This window comes from Ochlerotatus camptorhynchus, unplaced genomic scaffold, assembly GCF_037179485.1.
Source record: "Ochlerotatus camptorhynchus isolate MF236.1 unplaced genomic scaffold, CSIRO-AGI_Acam_v1.1 ptg000036l, whole genome shotgun sequence".
In the NCBI taxonomy this organism is placed as follows: Eukaryota; Metazoa; Arthropoda; class Insecta; order Diptera; family Culicidae; genus Ochlerotatus; species Ochlerotatus camptorhynchus.
Window position 1 is genome coordinate 3361181 of NW_027040527.1, and position 15333 is coordinate 3376513.

General features: G+C 38.7%; 3 protein-coding genes across 7 annotated transcripts in view; 2 read left to right on the top strand and 1 right to left on the bottom strand.

Moving 5' to 3' along the window:
- Nucleotides 1-15333, bottom strand: part of Pgant5 (polypeptide N-acetylgalactosaminyltransferase 5) — a 279794-nt gene that overhangs the window by 52388 nt on the left and 212073 nt on the right. For all 4 annotated transcript variants that reach the window (XM_065232879.1, XM_065232889.1, XM_065232861.1 and 1 more), the window contains one exon: nucleotides 14858-15146. In XM_065232879.1, coding sequence (XP_065088951.1) covers nucleotides 14858-15146 — 289 coding nt within the window. The remainder of the gene's footprint in view (nucleotides 1-14857; nucleotides 15147-15333) is intronic.
- LOC135710397 (testicular acid phosphatase homolog) lies at nucleotides 1317-2560 on the top strand. Of its 2 annotated transcripts, XM_065232976.1 has the most exons (3): nucleotides 1317-1520; nucleotides 1585-1818; nucleotides 1873-2560. In XM_065232976.1, the coding sequence occupies exons 1-3, from the start codon at nucleotides 1317-1319 to the stop codon at nucleotides 2557-2559; spliced, it is 1125 nt and encodes a 374-aa protein (XP_065089048.1). In that variant the 3' UTR covers nucleotide 2560. The 2 variants fall into 2 exon arrangements, with proteins under 2 accessions (XP_065089048.1, XP_065089038.1); XM_065232966.1 differs by having other exon boundaries at nucleotides 1354-1520; nucleotides 1585-2560.
- Nucleotides 2646-14847, top strand: LOC135710413 (prostatic acid phosphatase-like). Its single transcript, XM_065232987.1, has 3 exons — nucleotides 2646-2926; nucleotides 13858-14100; nucleotides 14159-14847. Exons 1-3 carry the CDS (start codon nucleotides 2732-2734, stop codon nucleotides 14831-14833), a joined length of 1113 nt encoding a protein of 370 aa, XP_065089059.1. The 5' UTR covers nucleotides 2646-2731; the 3' UTR covers nucleotides 14834-14847.

Below are 15333 nucleotides of genomic sequence, written 5' to 3' on the forward strand. Positions count from 1 at the left end.
ACATACTCAATTCATTTTTTCGAGATTTTTTATCGCCTAGGGTAAACACACCAATAGTGGAGGTACGTTCCTATAGTGGCTTATGGAGTCTTCATAAGCCACTATAGTAACATTGCACTAACGTACCTCCACTATTGGTGCGTTTACCCTGGTATTAAAATTGCTGTAACCATCGTCCATGAGGGAAAAATATTAAAAAAAAACATGAAAATCGTGTAAAAACAGAATAGGGTGTACATTAGACTGATGCAAATTTTGACATTTTCGCTCCACAGTGCTCAAACGGTTCCAAATTGGGTCCTGATTAGTCTCCCAAAATTTGAACTCATTTGAAAAGAAACTGACTTCGCACAAACCATTTGAAGTTTATATGGAAATTACTATGGGAAAACCAAATGTTTTGTTCATATCCATCTAACAATTTACCATATAGCTCTGCTTTGAAAAATGATAACTAAGCTCGTAGAAAATTTTCTCAGCTACAACTTTGTCCTGAACCACTTTTCAATATAATGTTAGCATCAAAAGTTATCAATAATTCAAACCACTAATGTCTTACGATTATGCTCAATCAACTGTTCAGCAGGCAACATTGGTGTTTCTGGCGCTTGGAATAGAGCACAAAAATCATGGCTACTATGTCACACTGCAAGATACAGTGTTGCTCACAAAACAGCTGCTTGATCATGCCATAAGATTATCAATCTCTTAAACAATTAATAACTATTTTATTTGACGTTTGGCTCAACAATTACATTCTGCTAAGTTGAAGCTGAGAAAATTTTCCATAAGTATAGCTTTTGAATTTTTGAACAGTGCCATATGGAAAAAGGTAAGAAGACAATGAACAAAAAGTTTGGATTTCCCATAGTAATTTCCATATAAACTTCAAATGGTTTGTGCCAAGTCAGTTTCTTTTCAAATGAGTTCAAATTTTGGGAGACTAATCAGGACCCGATTTGGAACCGTTTGAGCACTGTGGAGCGAAAATGTCAAAATTTGCATCAGTCTAGTGTACATATGTGGCTGATGAGGAATAAGGAACTAACGTTCAATCACCAGCGATATGCACCCAGATGAAATGCACCAGACGGATGTTACGCTGCAACTAAGGTCAACCGTACTATTCTCAGGAAGTGTGAATAGAACGCAGCAAAAGTCGGAAGAAGCTATTGCTTAGACGATTTATTGGCATAACATATCAATCATACATTCATAGGATTATGACTATAAAAGCTAGTGAAAACGTGTTGGAGGAGTGCCATTCTCCGGAATTATACACGTCAGTTGATTCTTGCTAGTGAGAAGTTGTAAACATGAAGGTGTATAACGTATTATTCGTGTTATTGGTTGTGCAAGTTTACATGAACAAAGATGTGTCCTGTCAACCGAGTGAGGGTGATTCGCTGAGGATGATTTTGACACTGTTTCGTCACGGAGCCCGTAGTCCGGTACAGTCATTTCCCTCGGATCCACACGCAGACTATCCCTGGCTGAATGGACCTGGAGAATTGCAACCGGTATATTTGCTCAATAAGAGCATTTAACTAAGTACCATCTAACCATTCCTGTCACTATTCACAGCAAGGATTCGAGCAACTGTACCAACTTGGTCGGAACATGCGTCGTCGGTACAAATTTTTCATTCCCGAGGACACTGCCACGATGAAAAGAAGCATTTACGCCGTCAGTAGTTGCGCCCAGCGCTGCATAGACAGCTCCCAGAGTTTTCTGACGGGATTCCTGAAGACATCGAATGGTTCCGAAATTCGTCGACAACCCGTTCCGATACATGTAATTCCTCCGGATCAAGATACTGTGAGTTTGCAAGATCAACGATTGAATTTCGCCACTAATTATCTTTGTTTTCAGTACATTTTACAAAACAAGACCTGCCAGAAAGTGAAAGTGATCTCCGCCCAAGAGAAGGCCAACAGCGGCTCATTCCTGGCGGCATTGCATCGGGAGGGAGTGGCATTACAGGCGCTGATTTCCGCGGAAGTCGGTGAACCCATCACTTCCCTCTACGACACGGCATTGATTTGCGACAATTTGGAGATTTACAATGGGATGGGACTGAAGCAACCCGACTGGGCTTATCAAATCTTCCCGGACCGGGCTCGGGCATTCCTGCTGGGATTCCTACTTAGCTATTCGGCGACGGCGGAGCTGAAACTCATTCGGGGTGGGGCAATTTTGAGTGAATATCTGCGAAAAATGAAGGCAAAACGTGACGGAAAGCTGAAGCAGAATCGCAGAATGTTCTTCTATTCGGGTCACGATCTGACGCAAGTCAATCTATTCAACGCTTTAGGTATGAAGGAACAGATACGACGACGGCCGGAACTGGGCTCGGCGGTCGTTTTTGAGCTGCACAAGAGCAAAGACTTCTGGAAGGATTTAGAATTGCTCATGTTTTACTACGAGAATTCATCGATTGAAAACCCCGCGGAGTTGGCGATTCCAAACTGCGCCGAACCTTGTTCGCTGACTAAGTTCGAACGGACGGTTAAGCCGCTGTTACTTGACGATTATGATGAGATTTGTTCAACGTGGTAGAATGCATATTTATACATAGAAATAAGTTATTTACCGGTTGTGAGCACGTGCCGAGTTAGATGAATCGGCTAGTTTTGTTTTGCGAAATCATTATGTAATCAGAGCCAGTCATCACGAAGGAGCCTATCAACTTTCTAATCCACGCGAAACGGCTTATTCATTTGAGTGGAAAATGTTCAAGGTGCTAGGTGGTCTCCTGCTGTTAGGATGTTTGTGCTGTGAAGCGTCTGTTCGTTTTGGAAGTTCTAGATCTCTTCAGAAAGTGATTATTTTCTTCCGCCATGGAGATCGTAGTCCGATAAATACGTATAAAACAGATCCCAATGTGGATTATCCGTGGATCGGCGGATACTTGGCGCTGCAACCGGTGAGTAGGTTCAAACTAGGATTGTGGGGAAGTGTAAGCTTAGTTTTGATTTCTTAATTCATACACAGACTTTATTTCCATTTTTGTTTCGAGAGTGATTCCCAGTTGTTCGTAATGTCTTCTTTCTTACATTTTTAAAATCCGAATTGCGATCCGTGGCCTGGAAGCTCAAATATCAATCTATTCAGCTCACCCAAATCTGAATATGAGTGTGTGTATGACCAGAGCTCGGTTTCTCAACCTGTTCCAAATTGAACACAACTAGCACCAAATGAAGGATAACAACATCAAATAGAACGCTACCTCCATCGCTCAGCTCAGGTCACTAATACCAAATTTGTTTTTGATTTAGTTTCAACCTGGATCGAGTATCAAGATAATCAAGGTAATCGAATTCGCTATAAGGTTAATCGTCAATTAGGATTTGAGTGGCATACTTTACTGGCACACACTGCTTGAAAAACTGCCTCCTTGTCTCATCAGTTGACTTGGAGCTTGGTCTCCTATTGTTGGAACTGGTTTGGTTCCCATGTTGTTCGGTCGGCTGCTGCTGCTCTCGCCTTTGGAAAGAGTTCGATCAAGGATTTAGGAGTCATCCTTGACAGCAAGTTGCGTTCTCATGAGCACATCTCGGTGACAGTCGTCAAAGCGAATGCGATGTTTGGATTCTTACGTTGCAACACGGTAATTACCATTAGTGTCCTTCCAGCTTTTTTTTCCATGATTTGTTTTCCGTCGATCTTGTTTTCCGTACTGAGCACCAATGCTACCGACAGCAGGGAGGCAGCTTCGCACCAGGACGCTACCTATCGACCGATCAACTCATGGACCCGGGACCAACGGCTTTACTTCCCTTCCGAAGGAAGGCGTGATCAGAGATTTTATGCCTCAGAAAATCCAGACGGCGCCAACTGGCATTGAACACAGGCCCCTTTGGAGTGAGACGCAGTTACGCTTACCACTAAACCACCGGCGCCGCTGATGCTACTATTTAAATGTATTTATTTTGATTTCCGTATAAATTATTAAAATATTCCTAAAATCTAGTTCATGCAAACCAATTTTTAAGTTTAAAATAGTAAGCATTTTGCACCGCAGTAGACCACTGCGCCCACTCCCCCAGATTCCCTTCGGCTAGTGAAAATTAAAAAAATAAATAGTAATATAGCACTGCATTATGAATGCAAAAAGATAGCTGGGCGAGTATTGATTCTGCCAAGCAGATAACTGCCAATAGACTCGTAACTGACAGCAGCAGTAGAACGAAACAGGCGAGAAGCTGAAAGAATATGAAAAACGTTCTCACCTATAAGATCTCAAATCAGTGAGTGAGTCGTTTTTGGCTCATATTCCACAAATTTGGATTGATTTTATCTACTAAAACAAATTACTTATCTCCATTTAAATAACAGTATCACCATTATGTTTACAGAAGCTGCAATTGATTTGGTCGATCTAGCTACTTGTAAATATACTTGAAAGTGACTCAGTAAATAATTAGTCACAGTATATTCACGTTTCAATTTTTACTCGATTCTGCGATCAACGAAGCACGGCGCTATGACAATTGAATTGATTCGAAAAACAATTACAAAAAGAACGATAAATACACAATAAAGTAACTAAACCATTACTTGTGAAATTTTGGAACTGTTGAAATCATTGGAACAAGATTATTTTCTAATTCCCGACTTTTTCCCGGATTTCCTGGTGAAAATAATATCTCGACTTTTTCCCAGTTTTCCAGGTTTCCTGGTTGTCTTGCCACCCTGCTTTAATCAAGTCTTGTAAGGTTTTTGATTTTAACATTAGTAAATTAGTCTATGAGGATATGATTAAGTCATTTTAAGCAGTGTATACGACCATGTGATCGAAGACGATGGTCTAAAGAAAACTAAAGTTAAATGCAAGTTTATCAGGATTGCAGGATCGAAATCCGTAAATCTAAAAAATGATTCGGAATCCGTCCATCACTTATGCAGGGTGGCCACTGGATTTAAGAAATTAAATTTTAGGTTTTTTCCCGGTTGCAGACCATAATGTTCCCGGTTTCATATAAACAGCTGCAAATATTGTATCTAATTGTTTTATAATTTAAATAAATTAGTATAAATAAGTCCGAAATTATACATGTTTTAAAGATTTAAGAATGTTTTAAGAGTATTGAAGTTGGAAATTTATTTAGAAAACAAAAAAAAATCCACGGGATAACCTTTTTAATAGCAGATTCCAGACATCGAAAAATTTAAAATATCAAACATCGCGTATTCGTCAAGATCTCAGATTTAAAAAAAAAATCATCGCCTGGACAAAATTTTAAGATATTCTAGAGATAATTCTACAAGGTAGTTCAGAAGAAACTGTTATGGAGATTTAAGGGAAATCTAGAGCACTTGTAACCCTTGAGTGATGGTAGCGCCTCTATTAGTGGAGTGGCTGGTTTTGCATCTAAATATATAAAAACAAATTCAGCAGAAATAGATACCTCCCGTAGATTAGCCTCGGATCGTACTACTTTTTTGAAGGTGGTCTTCTATTAAATTTTAATCTTTCACTAAAAGCTGTGAAATGCAACATTGGATGCTGTTGTTTTAACCAATAAGAGCAGGACACGTTAGAATTGAGTGTAGTTCTATATTCACTTCTCGTATCCACGAAGTGGATAACGATCTTTCTGATATGAGCCAGCGTCATTCTGGTTAGACCTGTGCGAGCGATCAGATCATCAAGCCTAATTACCAAGTCGAAGTATATTCCCAAGTGTGCTATATCGTTTATACCGAGTGTGCTATACTATCTAAGCATAGAAGTGATAAAACGCGTGATAGCTAACTTTGTTTTATAAAAGTAAGTAGCGATTTTCGTTAGTTTAATAAACCTAATTAAATAATTTATAGCCAGATAACCAGACTGAATACTAGCTGTGTAGCTCAGTGCCACTAAGAACTAATAAAGTGAAGCACAAAGGCTAATTTAAAAGTAAAACATTTAGTAGGGTGTTTGGTTCATCAAGTACTTGTTATCGCCTTTTTTATTGGAGCTCTATCAAGCACCTTCCTCGTGGCCCTTCCAAGCACCCAGCAATCTGCGCGTGTCACGTGTGGTTTCGAGTAGTTCCTTGGCGACCACCAAGTTGAACTAGGGCCAGGTGTGGATCCGTTCCACCATCATCTTTGACCGCTTGGATGACGACGATAGTACACAGTGCCGATATTTGACAACGGAATCAGCATCGGTGCATAGCCTAGCACGTTGCGCCCTCAGACTGGCGCGCGAATCGTGGTTGCTTCGAGTTGTTTCTTGGCGGCAGCCAAGTCGAACTAGGCCCACGAGTTATACCAAGCGACAGCATCTACATCAGTGATTGTGGCGTCAACGGCGAGGACCGTCGATAACAAACTGCTGCTGTAAAGAACAGGTTAGATCAAACCAATTGTTCCATTGGAAAAACGTGCACGTTCAGGGCCCTAGGACAGAACCACTAAAATAATTGCATATCCAGGTTTAGCCCTTGCTGTACGTATTCTAGTCGACCGCTAGGTTGGCCAGTGGAAGATTCCAGTTTATATCAGGATTTTTAGAGTCTTTTACACGTTTTGAGTTAATTTCACTAATTCTTACCTGACCTGCTCTGAGAAGAACTAGCCGGATCGAGAAATTGAACACGCTTTTTGGCAGTACGATTTATCGTACTGACGCATAAGAGAAAGGGTTTTCAAAAGTGTAGTTCAATGAGGAGTTTGCCGATTTTGCGGACTCAGTTTGAAAACACTCTGTCGTAAAAATAATTATAATTTAGTAAGCTGTTTTCCACTACTATTCACCGAGCAATATAGTTAACTGTTTCACACTTCAAAGTTGTTTTTGATCAAATTTACAAAGAATTCTGAGTAGCATTCCAGGATGATGCGGAATATTGTTTCAAGGCAATTTAAGGGAAGAGTTCTAAGGGAATCGGAATAGATCAAAAAAAAAAAAAATCCAAGAGATTCCCTCAAGGGAAATTCAAGAAAAAAATTAATAGAATTCTAAGAGACAATCCCGTGGAATTTTGATGTAAATTCCAAGGTAGTTACAATACTTTGGGAAACTTTGGGTGCATTCCAAGAGCATAGTTTCTAGATAATCCTGATAAGAATTTCAAGACAATTTTGAGGTAAATTTAATGAAATTCTGACGGAAATCACGAGGTAGGGGATGGAAAAGAATTTGAAGCTTGTGAGCTGTTGATGAATGTAGAATTTGTTAACAGCAAAGAAATTACTACATAGTCGGAAACGTGAAGTGTTTGCTACCTGACGCATAGAACGAGATTGTAGATTGGGAGTCTTCGTTTGTAGGGTCGCTTACATTCCCAAAAATTGGATTTGTGATTTCACCACATTTTGAACATTTAAATGCCTTAGGATCTTGCTTCACATGACAGTCGTCCTTTACGTGAGAGGAATCAACACAATTATTGCATTTAGCTGGCATGTAGCATTTTTTTTATACCGTGACGCCATAAGAATGTTTAGTTCACTAGACTTGAAGTTAACTAAACAAAAAAATAATAAAAATCCCGTTGCGCGAATCGCCAGGATGAGATTTCATTTTCTTTTTGATTACTTGGACTGGCTCAACTCCAAGTATTTTTTCAATTCATCTGTGCTTTGATTTGATCCAGGGATTCACCACTGGGCATACCTTTCAAGACAACCTTGAACAGACGTAAAGTTTTGGTGTCGTAAGTGAAAAAATTGAAGTGAAAACTTGAATTTAATGAAGTTCAAAAGTTCCGTGCGAAGAGCACGGAAATCTGAAATGGTTATCACAATAGGGGTAACCGTTTCGTTCTTGGCACTAAGCCGGGAAAGTATAGTGTAATTTTCCTTGAATGATGGAACATTCTCATCATCCATAAGCATATCAAATTGATTGCTCAAATAAATTGAATCAGAAGGGGGATCAAGAGGTTGCCCTTTTCTTTTGCGTTTAGGCGCCGTGGCGGCAGAGGAGAGTTTCTCTAAGCTAGATTACTTTAAGAAATTTTCCAAATCGATATCCAAGCAGGATTACCTCGGATAGGGTCCAAACAAGGATCGAAGAGGTATAAGAATTGAACAAGGTAGAACAGTTGCAGGTAATATTTAGCACTGAAAAGTGCTGTTTAAATTTGTTGTAGCTTAAGGTAGCAGTAACACTTCCATCAGCAAAAAGCAAATAGATCCGCACGGCAGAGAGCACGATGCGGACTGAAGTATCAGATGCTTAGAATTTTGTGTAGGATTCTAACTGGATTCAATTAGAACAATTGTGAAGAACTTTTACTTAACAAAAAAAGAAACTTAAGAATTCCGTGCTTGAAGAAATATTCAAAATTTCGGACATTTTTTTTATTTTCAGAATTCGGTTTCTAAAGGCAAAACCAAACATATTTTATGGCTCAAAATAAAATCCCATTCATTTACCGGTTGTTTTCGATTCCCGGTTAGTTCCGGTTTCTTCCGGTTTCCCCGGTTCAGCGGCCACCCTACTTATCGAGTTCAAACCATTTGTCAGGAGTCTATGGATTTCTGTCCTGCTCGGCACCATGGTGTGATCCACAAATTCTTCCGCCGTACTTTAATCGCTGCAATCTGCTGAGTTTGGATACACTGGCCCGAACCACCAGACAGATACATAGAGACATCCCGTCAAAAGGATATTCCCAATAGGTGTGGTATGGTGTGCATCCTTCACGGGCACATTAACCTAGCAAGTAAGCACTGTAACAGAGGTACAGTGATGCAACTACATCAACATGTAGTTGAGTAAAATGCGAGTCAGATAAATGTGATCCCATGAAGAGTGAACCCCTACTGCAGCTCGTCCTGGCTCGGGGGATGCCATGCGGACGAAGGAGATGAACTAGTATGTGCTTTTTTCTCCTACGGATTTTTTTGCTATCGCACAAAATGGGCCGAAGGGTCTCAGAATTGTTTTTGAAATTTTTCGCAAAGAGGTACAGTTTATGGTTATATGAACGAAACAAAATTTAAAAACTTTAGGGTGGTTAATTTTCCCGGTACATTTTAGTTGAAGTTTTCGAATTTTCCCGGACATCACGTAATTTAAATATTCATAGCTCATTAACCAAGCATCGGAGAAAGAAAGATGTACAGTAAAATGAAAACCATCTCAATACTGCATAACAATATGGTGAACAACAAATCTCGATTTGCAAATTCCTAGTTTTTTCCCGGAACTTAGGATTTTTCCCGGTTGTGCGATTAAATTTAAATTAAGTATTCCAAATACGATTGAGCTGAAATACTTGAATTGGTTATTACTAAGAGCATCATTTATCCTGGATCTTGAATTTGGTTTCAAAATCTTTATTTTTTTACTACCTCGAAAATTCGCTCAAAACACTGTACAGAATTTTATTGGATTGTTTTCAAGCAGCATTTAGAATCATTTCCCTTCAAAGAGCTCTTTTCAGAATTCTTCTAAAATTTGAAAAAATCTCTCTGGGAATCCATTGATTTTTTAGCATTTCAAAAATTGACTGCAGAACACTTATAAAAATCATGAAATCCAGTCTTAGATTATCTTAAAATTTTAAAGTCATTTCAAAGAATTCACAATTTTATTTAAATCGCTTGAATCCTCCTTAGAATAGAATTGCTATTTTCCTAAAAAAAATATCTTAAAATTTTTCTCTCTCCTATGAATTCTTCTGAAAATTCTCCTTAAAAATTCTTCTCGAGATACCCATGGAGCTATCCTCGAAATTCCCTTTTAACTCTTCGCAGAATTTCTTTAGAATTTTACCCTCAAATTGTAGAACTGTTACCCTTTTTCACGAATCCTGGAATTTTCTCCACAATCGTCATAGAATAGTCTTCAGAGCTACTTAAAAAACTTACTTTGAACTCACACAATTGACTTGCAGTTCTATTTAAAACTCTTTTGAAGTTATTCCTGAAACATTCTTGAAAATTTTCTCTGAAATACCTTGATGTTATCTCTAAAATTAATTCAAAAATCTCCTCAACACAATTGTTTTGAATAAAAATTCTAAAATTCTTAATGGTGCTTCAAAGTGACTTTATCCTGAAAATCTAGCTCAGTGCAAGTTTCATGATTTTTTATCACTGTCCAAAATGTTACTTTGGTCATTCGAGAAGCGGTCGCAGTATATTTGGTTCCGATTTGTCATCGAAATCCTTTTTTCCCTGAGGCGTCGAATTCCCGGCTTCCTGGTTCACTGGTCACCCTGCATGAAAAATATAATTTGAAAAATGTTTTCCACGAAAATTTTCATAGTGAAGGAAAGTTGCAAGATAAATTAGGAATTTACAATGAAAATTTTTCTAATGATTTTGTTTATGCTTGAAAACTTTTTATCCCTGGTGAAAATTTTAGAGTGGTGAACCAGTACGTACTAGACTGATGCAAAATTTGACTTTTTCGCTCCACAATACTTAAACGATTCAAAACGGATCCTGACTAACCTCTCAAAATTTGAACCCTTTTGGTGAGAAACTGAGATGGCACAAACCATTTGAAGTTTGTATGGGAATTACTATGGTAAAACCAAGATTTTTGTTCATGTCTATCTAATAATTCACCATATCGGTCTGCTTCAAAAACTTTCAACTTTACTTGTAGGAAATTTTCCCAGCTACAACTTTGCCGAAGACCACTTTTTGATTTAATGCAAGGATCGAAATTTATCAATGGTTCAATGCGCTGATGTCTAATTATCATGCTCAACCAACTGCTCAGCAGGCAACATTGGTGTTTCTGGGGCGTTGAATAGAACACAAATATCATGGCTACTATGTCACACTGCAAAATACAGTGTTGCCTACAGAGCAGCTGCTTGATCATGTCATAAGTTTACCAATCTCTTAAATAATTAATAACTTTTTCCTGTCTCGTTTGACATAGAAACGATCTTGAGCAAAGTTGTAGCTGAGAAAATTATCTTTAATAATGGCTATCGCACTGTTTCGCAGCTCAATATGGAAAAAGACTAGAAGGCAATGAACAAAAATTTGAGATTTCCCATAGTAATTTACATGTAAACTTCAAATAGCTTGTGCGAAGTTTGTTTCCAACCAAATGAGTTGTAACTTTGGGAGGCTAATCAGGACCCGATTTGAAACCATTTAAGCACTGTGGAGCGAAAAAGTCAAATTTTGCATCAGTCTAGTACGTACCCTACTACAAGTACCTGTCTCATACCCAATTTAGGAAAATAGTTGCATTAACCTGTACTAGGATCACAATAAGCTTGAAATGCGAAGAAGAAGCAGAATAACGGATCAAATTCATGCCACCTCAAATGAGAAAGCTGACGCGCCCAGTGAGCGAGCGGATGAACAAACTAATGAGTGAACTTTCATGCAGGGATAATTTGCTATTGATATGAGTTCACCAGTTGCCTACAAGCGAATTGGGATAATGCGAATACCACTAGAGTCTCTTCGTTGCATCGATTTGGCCGATAGCAGGGTGGCAAGTGAATTTCCATTTTGAAATTTCTGGTTTTTCCTGGTTTTCCTGGTCAATGATTTAAAAATTTCCTTGTTTTAAAACCATGTACTTAAAAAAAAAACAATTTTTAACAAAAAAAAATAAAGTGAATCCTTCTGCCATCATTCTTTGCGCAATGCGGAATTTCACAAACCAAAATAGGTATTAAGGTTCTTGTGAATGCCCGTGAAATCTTTATCTGATTGTTTGCTGTAAAGAAGCCTACTAGCTATTTCCGTTCTATTTGCAAAAACATCTTTGCTTACAAGATTAATTACGATTGACACTGAAACATTTGCGATAACCTGTAAAATGAACGATTTGAGGGGTGTATGACGAAGAAAAGCTGAGGTACGACGGACTAGCGCGGAACCCTATCTAATGTCTGAAATTTAGAGATATATAAGCCCCTAAATCTTGAGATTTCTGTTTTTAAAACTGTGATTTTTTTAACTTTAATATTGAGATTTTTAACCAAAGTTTATCTCAAGGTGAAATTGCGAAGTGTGATATGAATGAGGACTCTTTAAACAAACCTTTGCTTGTAACAATTTTATGGATTTCCAGTTTGTTTAAATTTTCCGCAAATTGTCAACGATTAGGGATCTTATTTAGCGGAATTTTGCTTACAACATGATTTCAAAATCATATGATTAAAAGATTTCATAAACAACGCTGGTTTAATAACTCTTATTATAAAAAGACTGACTGCTGAAGTTCATACAAACTCCCTAAAGTTCGTAGAACTTCCCTGAAGCGTTAAGGTCTTTCCTGAAGGGTTCATTGAAGCTTGTATTGCCTGAATTTCATGGGACTTCTCCAAAGTTCGAAGGACTTTTTTTTTAAGATCTTAGGACTTCCCTGAAGTTCGGAGTTTTTTGAAATTCATAGGAATTTCTTAAATATCGTAGAAGTTCCACGAAGTTCGTAGAAATTCTCAGAAGTTCGTAAAACTTCCTTCAAGTTTGAAGAACTTTCTCGAAGATCTGAGAACTTCCTTGAAGTTTGAAGGACTTAACTGAATATATAAGGACCCTAAATTTAGAAGAGCTTCCCTGAAGTTCATTAGGCTTTAAATATCGAAGGGTTTTCCAAAAGTTTGTGGGTCTTTCCTTAATTTCTTGGAAATTCCCTGAAGTTTGGAGAGCTCCCATGAATTTCGTAGCTCAATCGACTTCTCGGAGGTTCTAGGAACTTTTTTGAGCTTGGAGACCTATGTTAATTTCAGAGAACTTCCCAAGAGTATTGAAGACTTCTCTGAAGCTCGGAAAAAATCAATAAGTGTCATAGGATTATCCTTAAGTTTTAAGCAATGCCTAAATGTCGTAGAAGTTACATTAAATCTGTAGAAAATTCTGTAAAATTCGTAGTTATTCCCCAAAGATTAAAGGACTTCCCTGAAGTTCGCAAGACTTCTCTGAAATATGTAGAACCTCTCTGAAGGTTCGGAGAGATTTCCTGACCGTCATAGGTCATCACAGTAATTCACAGGATTTTCCTGAAACTTGTAAGACTTTCCCGAATTTTGTAGAACGTGCATGAAGTTCGAAAGCCTTAACTGAAATTTTTAGAAATAGAACTTTTTTATTGAACATGTTGAACAGGTACTTCAAAATAGTTACGCGTCGGCACTGCTTAAGTCTGCTATCAATTATGCACAAATCAAACACGCAATTGAATCGAGAAAAAATAAATTAAAAATAAATACAAAATATATTTACTAAATTCTCAGTGTAAATTTTGTTCATCAATGTTTAGTTGTGTGAAAGATTTAGCTTGAACAAAATGGTTAGTTTTGACCTGATTATAAAAAGAAAATTTGACGTACATAAAATTTAAAACCTATTTAAATTGTACAAACAAGATTATTTTCCTGGTGGACCTATGAAATTCCTGGTTTTCCTGGTGAAAATAAATTCCCGACTTTTTCCTGGTTTTCCTGGTTCACTTGCCACCCTGCGATAGAAACTGATATTGTGACGCCCTGTTTACAAGTACAAAATATCATTATACCATCCAATAATTTCATAATTCCGAAAAACATTTTCAAGTGAGTGGAAGCAACCCATGTAACCATGTTATATTTGATATATTTTTTTGAGGTTTTTTTAAAGCCAATATTTTACTTGAAATAATATTTTCTATAACTTTGCCAAAGACTGCAACCATCTAAAATCAGATTAAAATTAAAATGGGAGTCCCCCTTGTCAACTTCTACAGCAATTTAATTTCAAACTACATATGTGAACTACAAACTACACCTATGAAACTCAATAAATAACGGTGTAAATATTGTTTCCAGCTGAATTCTCGTTATCATCATAAATAGTGGAATGTCGATTTCGTAGATACGTATATATGATTTGCGTCACAAGCATATAATTTTAAATACCCTCACAACCGACTAACCCTTAACTATATTCTAGAAAGGAATTGAACGCATGTACAAACTGGGCCACACCCTTCGCAATCGCTACGGATGGCTGATCCCCAAGCATGGAATGTACACCTGGGATACAACCACGGTACTCAGTAGTGCTTCCGAACGTTGCATCCTATCGGCGCAAAGTTTACTGGCGTCATTCTACGAACCTCCTGCGGGTGCCATAAACATGACAATTGCGTGGCAACCGGTTCCGGTTACTGTTCTGGATCGCTCGCAGGATACTGTATACATTTATATTACATTAATTTATGTAACATTGATTTTCAATGATCCAATTTCAGATTCTTGGCCAGCGAAGAGTGTGTCCCAAATTGGATGCTGTTAGGGAGAAACTTTTGCTTGATCCTCCTCCGGAGTCCAGGCTGTGGCTCAAGGATGGTTTCGAACTGAAGGACTTTGTATCGCAACGAACCGGATCAGAAATTGACTCGATGCGTGATTTATTCGAAATATGCGATAACCTTGAAGTTGTGGAGTACTTTGGGCTGACCCTGCCGGATTGGGCAGTCGAAGTATTTCCAAACAGGACTAATGAGTTTGCTCGTGGTTACCAACTGACTTTTAGCGCAACTGACGATCTTAAGCGCATCCGTGGAGGTGCAATACTGAACGAGTTGTTGGGAAAAATGAAATCCAAGCACAATCAACGACTCCTCTTCTACTCAACCCATGACGTAGCCATGACCAATTTATTCAACACGATGGGAATCCAGTCACTACTGGAGGAAAGACCAGCTTTTGGCGCGGCGGTCATCTTTGAACTATACAACTCTTTGGGTAGCGACATGGAAGTACGAATGCTGCACTATCGGAACCCTGACACAAGCTCTCCCACCCCTATAGACATCCCAAACTGTGGGAAACCCTGCTCACTAACAATGTTCGAACTATCAATCAAGGATATGTTGCTGGACGATTACGATCGTGCCTGTAGTTTAGACATTTCAGACGAATAAATGTAACTCTATTTTAGCACTCACCTTGACGTGTTTGGCACCGAGCAGTCTCGCTCGGATCAGTCCGGAACGCTTGCCGGTTCGCAAGACGTAGGTATGCACCGGCAACGTTTCGACGTAGTCCTCCAGCTGCTTGCCGAGGTGTTCCCGTTCGCTGGCATCGTCGACCAGGATGATCTCCTTGAGCAGCGGTCGGGGCGACCGATTGATGACACTCCAGATCGTTCGCAGCAGGGTACTCCAGGCTTCGTTGTGGAATACAATCACTATCGAGGTGGTTGGCAGCTTGGCCGGGTGGTGTTTCTTTTTGCAGCTGAAAAAGCAAAAGAGGAGAACGTGAGCATGATTGAGAAATGATTTTTCCGCTTCGACAACGAGCTGTGGTTTAATTTTGCATGAATCTCGGCTTTGAAGAAGTTCGGAATATAGCAAAGGAAAACAGATTCAGAGGTAGACAAACAAACTGTGTCAACAGTCATGGAAGGGGAGGTGCTGGATAA

Coding starts and splice junctions, on each gene's coding strand:
- LOC135710413 (XM_065232987.1), top strand. CDS start 2,732: ATGTTCAAGGTGCTAGGTGGTCTCCTGCTGTTAGGATGTTTGTGCTGT. Junction 2,927..13,857: donor GATACTTGGCGCTGCAACCG/GTGAGTAGGTTC, acceptor ACTATATTCTAG/AAAGGAATTGAACGCATGTA. Junction 14,101..14,158: donor TGGATCGCTCGCAGGATACT/GTATACATTTAT, acceptor ATCCAATTTCAG/ATTCTTGGCCAGCGAAGAGT.
- LOC135710397 (XM_065232966.1), top strand. CDS start 1,365: ATGAACAAAGATGTGTCCTGTCAACCGAGTGAGGGTGATTCGCTGAGG. Junction 1,521..1,584: donor GACCTGGAGAATTGCAACCG/GTATATTTGCTC, acceptor CACTATTCACAG/CAAGGATTCGAGCAACTGTA.